This window comes from Dipteris shenzhenensis, chromosome 19 (genome assembly GCF_047967505.1).
Source record: "Dipteris shenzhenensis isolate YYH24624 ecotype China chromosome 19, Dip_SZ_1.0, whole genome shotgun sequence".
Classification (NCBI taxonomy): domain Eukaryota; kingdom Viridiplantae; phylum Streptophyta; class Polypodiopsida; order Gleicheniales; family Dipteridaceae; genus Dipteris; species Dipteris shenzhenensis.
Window position 1 is genome coordinate 18,323,364 of NC_141614.1, and position 10,044 is coordinate 18,333,407.

At 43.9% G+C, this 10,044-nt stretch overlaps 1 protein-coding gene across 2 annotated transcripts; it reads left to right on the forward strand.

The window, feature by feature from the left end:
* The first annotated feature begins 8,323 nt into the window (after positions 1–8,323).
* PSAG (photosystem I subunit G) lies at positions 8,324–9,134 on the forward strand. Of its 2 annotated transcripts, XM_087390960.1 has the most exons (2): positions 8,324–8,469; positions 8,524–9,134. In XM_087390960.1, exons 1-2 carry the CDS (start codon positions 8,422–8,424, stop codon positions 8,941–8,943), a joined length of 468 nt encoding a protein of 155 aa, XP_087247086.1. In that variant the 5' UTR covers positions 8,324–8,421; the 3' UTR covers positions 8,944–9,134. The 2 variants fall into 2 exon arrangements, with proteins under 2 accessions (XP_087247086.1, XP_087247085.1); XM_087390959.1 differs by having other exon boundaries at positions 8,327–9,134.
* Positions 9,135–10,044: the final 910 nt, after the last annotated feature.

Below are 10,044 nucleotides of genomic sequence, written 5' to 3' on the forward strand. Positions count from 1 at the left end.
GCCTGTAATCTCATGTTCTCCTCTCTTATTACTTGCTTTTCTATGACCGCCTCCTTTAGGTGCACATTCTCCTAGTGAAGAGCCTCAAGCTAGTCTCGAGTTACCTGTTGCTATTGTCTATGCTTGGAGACCTTCTTATGTAGGCATTACAAGGCATGCTATAGCTTAACATTTCTCTTGGCAATGGTGACCACATTTTCCTTGGCCTTGCTTGCAACATCCTTTAGACGCACCACTTCACATTGTAGATTGTTGTGTGGGCGTGGACCAGATCATTATGAGCTACTTGCTTGCCCTCTAACTGCTCCTGTAGAGACTTATATTCAGTAGCCAGGTCCCTTCTAGCTTGATGCAGGTTGGCAATGTGCTCCTTGGAAAACCTGGTAACCTCCTCTTAGTACTTGTCTTGCAAGAACAGATTATGCTCAACTCATGCTCAAGTACCTGGGGAGGAATCCAATGTTTGTTTGTAGTAAGCAGCGGGTCCATGGGAAATGGCTCCATAGACGCAAGGCATTGAAGGGGTGAAGAGGGTAGAGACAGAGTAAGAGGAGCGAGTGATGTACCCCTTGATGCTCTACTTGGTGTGAGGGCTCTACATCACTCATCAAGACTTCAGGGTCCCTTAGTTCCTATTGGACTCTTGTTTCCTTCCTTGCATTTCCTTCTCTTTGAAGGTGCCTTGCTAGTTGTTCCCCTCCACATTCTCTTGTTGCTAGCACCATTACAAATTTGTTTTGAGATTTATTAGTGCTTTTGATGTAACTCTACCTTGGATATAATGTTACGTTAAATTTCATAATTTCAAATTTTGGAAGCTTCAAAAACTTAATTTTTTGGTTTTAATATGTTAATTCAAAAAGTGACTTTTTCCATCTAATTTTTACTATAAAAAATGAATTTGGAGAGTGCACCAGTCCAAAATTAACGAATATGGTGTTAATAATAATATTGTATGACACACTAATCTCACCTTTGGCTTCAAAATTGATCTTATACAAAGAAGAGAATGGATTAAAAATAACATAGAATGACACTTTGGTTTTCAAGATTTATTTCAAAAGTAATCTTGTAACAAGAACGCAACAAATAATAAACTTTCAAACTGACTCTTACAAGAACATGGAAAATAATAAACTTTCAAGACAATCTTGACAAAAATGGGTTGATCACCTTCCATATTCAACAAACATCAGGTGTAGCCAATCACATAACTATTTTCAGGGTAGTTTTGGGATTGCAATGCGACACTTTAGTGGGTGATATTTTGAATTTCAAGAGGGCTTGTGCTCTCACCAAAGTTTTTCCTAGCATAATTATTGCCTTACTAGCATAATAATGAGATACAATTTGTCAAAAGCTTCTATTGTGAACACTGCAAAGCTCCACTCTTACTATCCCTTCCTCCATTGGTTTGGCCACTTGCTCATTAGATCTCCCCCCCGATAAACCCCCCCCCCTCTCAACCCCTCTTTCAATTTCTCTCCCTAGTTTTTCCTCTTTTCACCCACTCACCATTCATTTCCCTTGCATTTCCCTTCTTAAAATGTTCCCTTTTCCCTTTATTTTCCCTTTATTGTCTTACTCAATTTATTACTTTTCAATTTCCCCTTTTCCTACTTTTCTCGCTCACCCACCACCGGGCTTAAGCATGCATGATCACTACGAGTGCAATAAAAATTACCAGTCACCGGGCTCACATGCTCAGTAGAGAACTAGAGTGCATGGTAATGAGTGATTAGAGATTCATGACTTACCTTTGTGGGAATTACTACCCGCTAGTGGTGGCTCTCATCAGCCATGTCTGTCGTGGCTAAGATTCCACCGGGCTGGCAATTAATTACTAGCCAGCGGAGTGGCTTGCTCCCCCACCACATAGCATCTACTTCATGATTATCAGGCCGTCTAGGGTGGCACCTAAGATTCCACCACGGTGGCTTGCAATCAATATGGATGGAACCTCAGGCTCTAGCCACCACGATGGCTCGAAATTTATAATATATAAGATCCGTGGCATGTGGCATTTTACTACATTGCTCTCATCTGCCCCTGCTCTGCTACTTTGCTCCTGTGTGGGTCTCGATGGTGACTCACGTGTGTTGTGGGGATGTTGAAGAGATGCCGATGGAGCCTTCACTCCAAGCTACTCCTTGTGGGAGCAATGCAAGGCATGAGCCATCTATAAGTGTCACTCAAGCAGCCTCCGGATTGTTGCAATGTGTTTCCATGCAAGAAAGAGGGAAGGGGGAGAGGGGAGAAGAGAGGGGATAAGGGAGGGAGAAGGAGAAGGTAAGAGGAGAGTGAAGGGGGATGGAGTGGCAAACACAAGGGCACTACAATGGAAACAAGAGAACACCCAAAACACTCTCTTGGAAGAGAAGAGGGAGCTTCTATTCAAAGTTGTGCAAACAACAATGAAGACCAAAGTCAACACTTTGGCCTTTTATACAAGTCACCTTTTGAAGGGAGGGCTAACCCTTTTCCTTTTAGCACTCTCCTTCTCTTTACAAGCAAAGGCTGTTGGGCCCGTAGGGTGCCAAGGCATATTGCTATTCTTTCCATCTCTCCCTACTAGGAGAAATAGTGCTTGTGTTAACCATATTAAAGAGCTTGGGACAGACCTATAATTAGGAGGTGGTCCTAATCGGTTCCCAAATAGCGCTCGTGTTAGCCTCGTGCCTCTAAGGCTTAGGTGATTTGGTGCTTAAACTCCTAGAGTGCCCTCACACCTTAAGTCATTTGTGGTTCAAACCCCATGCATGAGGCTCAAAACCTAGCGTGGTGAGGCTTAACTTCCACGAGACACTTAATAGTAGCTTACAGCTGGAACCTACAATCGTGGCAGCTGAAACCTATAACTTGGTGGTTGGAACATACCACCTATTTAAATCCGTAAATGTAGACCTAATATGTGCACGTTGTTTGCAATCTTTGGTCTTGGGGTGTTAGCTGGAACCTACAATCTGTGCACATTGCCTGGAAGCTTTGGCCTTGGGATATTTGGGGATCAAACTCCCTGAGTTTGAGCTGTACTCCTTCCATTTGCACATTGCCTACAATCACTGGCCTTGGGATATTTGGGGGTCAAATTCCCTGAGCTTGTGCGTTGAAGTAGATCATGCAGCTTGATCACCTCTAATCACTAATTACCCTGCATTCGATGAGACTATACTCTGTGGACGTATGTGAGTATACCCTATTTCTCTTTGTTATCATTTAACTATCACCATTGTCTTAAAATCAATGCTCTTACTTTTTCTAACTTGTTTTGTTCTTAGGAAGGCACGTTCGACCCATCTGGAGATCCGGACAGAGAGACAAGATCTGAGGAAGAAGCGGCTAGGAATGCAGAAGAGTAGGGTGAAAGATCAGGTGCCTGCAGAGAGACCAAGGGTGAGGAGGGTGCATGTAGAGAGATCGAGGGAGAGGAGGGTGAGGAGGACCAGGAGGAGCAATAGAAGGATAGGACATTTAGTGGTTTAGGGTTCTGCACTTCTTCCCTTCTGCCCTTTTGTAGTAGATTGCCCTTTTGCCTCGGTGGATTTGCCATTTTGGATTTTGGCGCTTTTGCCATTTTGTAGCGCATTAGCGCATTACTTTAGTAGATTTGCCATTTTGTAGCATATTGCCATTACTTTGTAGACTTTCTTTGCAAAATTATAATGTACACCTCTACATTTGTAATATTTAATTGTGATTTTAATGGACAAAATTTTTATGTGGGGCAAGATGGGATTGAAACAAGCCCCATCCGATGCCCATAATGACACTATCAGGCATATTTTACTGACGGTGACACCGACTCCCGCACCAATAGTTTCTTTGCGACGTCCACACCGATGGAATTTTTGACACTTTTCATGTGTTTTAAAAAAAATCCTTCATATTTAACATCGGTATTGGTGTCGAAAAGCAGCCCATGTTTTGTAGTGAATCAAGTCAGCCGCACTGGAGGAGGTCTGTGGTGAGGACTGTCAATAGGACTGCATAGCGGTCCAACTGTCGTGGAGGGAGGTGAGTGAGGTACGAGCAATACTTCCAAAAAATGGGCGGCATGCATATCCTCGTACATGCAGATGTGATGTCCATGCAGATTGCGGATGTGGTGGTAGAGGTAGAGGTCCTGGAATTGCATAGTACTGATGCCAGGATTGAAGACAATCTGGGTGTTCAGATTGTGGAGGTGGTCATCGATGGGGCGACTGTGGGCAAGGAGATCGCGGAGGAGTAAGAGGAGGAGGCAGTTGAAGTGGACCACTGCTACAATGGCAGGATCTAGAACTGAGCCGTACATGTCATTGAATGATTGGAGGCGAAAGCAAAATCCCTATTAAGTCATCTCTTTGGGGAAGTTGTACTTTGGAAAGTTGTACAACATATTTGGGTCCTTCTGTTGGAGTTCTCTGAATTGGGCCCAAGTCCGTTGTCATGCCATTGGCAAATACAGGGGTGGATTTGACGGTCGACGTGGGCACAGCAGTAGTATCGCCAAAATTTCTCTAGCTTCAAGAAGGGGAGTCGCCATCGTGGCTGTAGACTGGCATTAGCATCAATCATTGGGACTGGAGCATCGGGGGCGAGGCTGTAGCCTCCTCTTGTGCACTTTGGATGCACATGTTGCTAGTCATCGAAGCACGGTGTTATGAATTGTGTGAGGGGGTGCACCTCAAGGATTTCACAGAGATGGAGGTGGGAGCCCTCGAGCTAGCACTTCCAATGATGCATAAGTGCACTGTCTGGCAGCTCATGAAATGACTGCAAGTTTGGGTGCCATTGGACATCTTCAGGGGGGAGGCACACGGGGAGGGTGGAGCGTCATCATCTGCAATGGGCATGGGCTCGAGATCTACTGTTCCTGTTGGCATTGTTGCATCGGCTGCCTATACAAAATTGGCTACCTTGAGCAGCGTGTTGAAGGCTGTGTAAGGAAGGTCAACCGGAGCTATAGAGGAGATGGATGGGGAGGTCCCGTGCTGTGGTGGTGTTAGAGGTGGTAGAAGAATATTCGGGCAGTGTTGTTTGAGGGAGGGGTGGTTGGGTCGCTTGTTAGGTGGGTTGGGCGGGATCTAAGGTGGTGGTGGAATTTTGGCAGGAGGGGCGGTAGCATTAAAGAGGGGATTGGCTTTGTGGCCGTATGCCTCGGTGACTTCCTTAGGGTATGCTACATGAATTGTTTAAAAAATTCCACCAAGGACTCAAGCGAGTCTTGGAGAGCTTGTAGCACCCTATTGAAGAGGATTATTATGCCAAGAGGGTTATAGGTGGTGGACTGGAATGCTGCAAGGTGCCCTTGAGATTGGATTGTAGAGGCTCAGCCGTAGGTCTGCATCCAATTAATGTTTGCTTGCAGACTTTTGGGTGTGCAGACCCATGGCATGAGTTCCTTGGGCTTTGCGATTTGCATCACTTCATTGTCCATTTGATAATTAAGGGACTCCGTGATGATGCAGCACTAAGCTTAAAAATTGAGGAGGATGGGATGGGTGGCTAGAGTTTGGAGGTTGGAGGGGCAGAGGAGAGATAGAGAAGTGGGTTGGAGATCTAAGGAGAAGTATGACATGGCTAATATGGGGCGGAAGTGGTGGTCGCTGTTATAATGGAGGATGGTTTGGAGGGCATTAGGAGGAAGTGGAGTACCGAGGTCTAAGTGGAAGATGAGGTTTTGTGCGCGGAATGCATCAAAGTGCATTTGGAGGGTCTGGGGGATGGTGCGTGGTGCAAGTGTGTATGTGGCAAACTATGCGGAGACCTCCCTATACATCCAAAACTCCTGTTGCTCTCGGTCTTCCAACCATGACTCCTCTATTGGCTGGGGGCGCGCTGACATATATTCTTTGCTTGGAGGGAAACCATAAGTTCCCTTTCTTGTGCTAGGAGATCCTGTAGGGTTTGGATCTGTCATTCTTGGTGCTCATGTGTTCAGGTGTTCTGCACCTCTGCCTACGCCTTTTTTTCCAGCATTGTTCGTAGTTCAGACTCTGCCTTGTCAACCTGTGACATGGGAAGCAGTCTCTACCACTTTTCTCAAGCCAACAACTCTGATTGCATCCTCCACCCCTGGCTCTTTCAGTGCTGCATATGCTGGACTCAATTGGAATTATCACAAATGTCTCTATATTTGTGTGCAATTGGACTCAATGACAATATTATGATTAGGCCTAACTAATGGCAGGGTGATAAATGAAGGAAATGCCCATTTCGGGTGGAGCAATAGATGGCATCTATAGGGAGGAAATTGGGCTAACATGTGAAGAATAAGGCAAAGACTCACAAGGAATGTAAACAAAAGAGGCAATGATATAGTATTGGGTGATGAATTTGATGATTACACTAATTGATCATAAGGGAGGGTAGGATTGGATTCTAAGAGGAAGGTATGCTCATACATGTATAAATAGTGATTGCAAATCCAATAGCAACATGGTTTCGCAAAGCCATGACTTTGACCAAATGCAATTTTTATTCATACATGCTACTGGTCTAGCAACAAATCTTGTTGGTTGTTTAGAATATAGGCAAGATCTTCTCTTTTTTTTTTTGGGCTAAATGTATCTACCATTCGAGCCTAGTTTTGTAGAGTACCCTACTTATGCTTCGATAATTGTTTCACTTTCAGTAGATTACTTTCTTTTTTTTTGGGGGGGGGGGGGTCGGGGGCCAAAATAGATTATTATTTCTTGTTATAGATTTCTGATGACATGATTGTGTGCTTGTGTGGTTGCATGTGATTGAAGGGCCTTAATCCTTTTGCTCTTAAAGACTAGACTCTTAATCTTTTTGCATGTGGTTGCATGTGCTCGAAGGGCCTTAATCCTTTTGCTCTTAAAGACTAGGCTAAGTGAGTAAGGAAGACTCTTAGGGATAGCATTGTTTGATAGTATCAACAATAAGGTAAAGCTTCATTTCTCTAAATAGTGACCCTTAATTTAAGTCACTCTGCATAATGAACTTATTATGGGGGAAGACAAATATTATGAGAAACTAATAAACCCTCTCTTTTGATACATGTTCTTGATAACAACGTATGCAACAAAAGATGTGACCATGGTGGATGCCCAATGTTCACAATGTCATATCACAAAATTTTAGAAGCTACAATAATGATGACTTCCATGTTGTCAAAGAAAAAACTTAATGGGTGATGCCCTTATTCATGTGTTTTCTTGGCTTCAGCTCCCAAAAAGTGCCAATCTTTGGTCCTTCCTTGAACATTTATAGGGAGAATTGCGTCCCAAACCTTGTGTCATGTCTCATATCCACATCTATGTTTATAAAACAATAGGATTTAGGCTATGTTTCACTCCATGGGAACAGCTTAATGAACAGTTTTTTTTTTTAAAAGTTAATGAAGAGTTGAATGTGAATGGATGTGAATCTCTTAATAATTGTAGTCATGTAGCTAGTGCACAAAAAACCTCACAATCAAGGCTTAAAAAGAAGAATCATAGGCTACCTATGCTTAAATGCTTTATGTTATAGATATGCTTGAATCAATTTAAAATATGAATGCAATTCGAGCAAAATCTCCCATCAATTGGAGAGAGAGAGAGAGAGAGGGGGGGGGGCGAGGGTGAGGGTGAGGGGAAGGGGGGGAGGGGGGGGGGGGAGAGAGAGAGAGAGAGAGAGAGAGAGAGAGTGGGGGGGGGGCGAGGGCGAGAGAGAGAGAGAGAGAGAGAGAGAGAGAGAGAGAGAGAGAGACCTTGTCGAGGATTTATGAAAATAAGTACTCAAAGTTTGAGGTATGATAAAAGAAGGTGGCAAAACCACTATGGTTTGATGAAGGCAAAAGTAGTTGAGATACCGCACAAATATCAACTCTTAACAATTTTCTTAAGTGGATGAGCTTGACCATACTTTCTTTTAATGAAAGAAAAATCTTTGATCAATGTTTAAGAATGGTTGACCCTTAACATAGCATTGTTTACTTAAGAACGGTTAACTCTTAACACAGAATGATTGATTCTTAGGATGATTTAACTTTGAACACAACATTGTTTGCGAAGAATGATTGATTCTTAAGATGATAAACTTTGAACACAACACTCTGTTTGCGAAGTAGTTTCGTAAGTGGGTCAGCTTGACCAACACCAAAAGGAAAAGAGGGCATTAATCAAGAGGGCATTGGCCTTGATCAGGGCAAAAGTATAGATCCTTAACAACAACAGGGGCCAAAAAAAAAAGGCGCAAGGCTTGTGTGAGGGGAAGGCGTGAGAGGGGTGGCCTATCCAAGAGTGGGCACCCAATCCATAGGTGGCCAACTCGGGGAGGCCACGTGAGCAAACAAATCCAGAGTGTAAGTGAACAAGGGAGGAACAAAAGGCAAGGGAGAAGAGGAAAGGAGGGTCATCGTCTCCAATCTTATCAACTTAGAAATACGTGACTGCCATAGCCGAGCTTGCAAAGCTTTGTAGCACGGCTCTAATGGCTTCCTGCACAGCCTCTGCTTCCATAGCCGCTGGCCTCCCCCAGCTCGCCCCCAAACTCGCTCCCTCCCAGCCCCTCTCCCTCTCCTCACCCTCCCACGCTTCCTTCCTCGGCCTGCGATCAGCTTCCCGTATCGACTCCCTCTCCTCCCCCCCTTCCCATTCCCTCTCCTTCGCCTCCAAAACCTCCTCTGCCCTCTGCCGCTCCCGCACCCGCTGCGACGTCCTCCCCGCCCCCCTCATCATCAGTCTCAGCACTGGCGCCTTGCTCTTCCTCGGCCGCTTCGTCTTCTTGCCCTTCCAACGCACCCAGATCGCCAAGGCTGGCCTCCCCGTCCAGAATGGCGTCACCCACTTCGAAGCAGGCGACACCCGTGCTGCTGAAGTGACCAGCCTCCTCAAGACCAACGACCCCGCCGGATTCACCATCATCGATGTCCTGGCCTGGGGTGCCCTTGGCCATGCCGTCGCATTCGCCATCCTGGCTACTGCTAGCAACGGTTATGATCCCCAATTCTGAGGAATGCACTGAGGGTTGCTCGATATGTTGTCTGTAATTGGAGATTGAGTATTCCCACCCGTGTATAGTTTCTCCTCCGTGAGTCAGAGAAGCTGCTATCTTAAGTTTTTGCAAGTTGTACCGAACTGTACCGACCTACTCGCGTATTTTTGCATGATTTGTAATTATACATCTCATTTTGGGTTTTCTCATTACATCTCGTCGACTTCACAGGTTAGATACCGTGAGCGAGTTGTTTTTTCTGGTTTTTCTCAGATTGCATATGTTTTAATAAGCAAACGTGCATTAAAATCCCTCGCCTGTTACTTGACCTGGATGTTATGCTACCGTATAAATCGAGGGTTTGCTCATCCAATTTGAAATTCAGTTCGCAGCATTTTATGGGGCATGGTGGCTGTGGTGGTGTTGTTTTACAGCAGTATCTATCAAATGTAAGTACAGTTTTGAAAAATTCTACTTTAATGTAAGTTTTTCTAAAAGAAAACATATCTACTTAGAAAAACATGGCCCTAAAAATGCTGTCAGAGACTTTTCTCCAAAAATTTATGTAAGATCAGTAAATTAGATGGGGAGACTTATTTCAACCTCTTCTATCCAGGCGTTTGCAACCCCATCTTATTGGAATTGATAAAAATATGATGACAATTTACAACGAATCTTCTATCTCTGAGAAGGCTAATTACGCCTTGATTTGGACATGTCTTGATCTGTGACAATTGATGTACCATGTCGAAAATCTAACTACTTCTTGACATGGACATTGCTAAATCTCTTGAGATCATAGTGCTGGATTATTTCTATAAATGAGAGAATTGGTGGTGCAAGTTGTATTCCCTCTAGTAGTAAAGGTAGAAATCTCAATCCCTGATACAATGCATGTGTATGAGAATTGTTTCTCTTTATAATCCATACATGTTTAGACTCGTTAGCATGTTGAAATTTTTGAAGGTAGACCTATTTTTGAGGATTTTAGTTGGTCTAGAAATCTTGGACATATCTAATCTTGTCACAATGTTAGTAGTGTAAACCTCATAGAAAAGGTTAAAAATAGAAAGTTGGTAAGTATTCAGTATGAAAATCTTTGTATAAATGGATGCTCAA

Coding starts and splice junctions, on each gene's coding strand:
- PSAG (XM_087390959.1), top strand. CDS start 8,422: ATGGCTTCCTGCACAGCCTCTGCTTCCATAGCCGCTGGCCTCCCCCAG.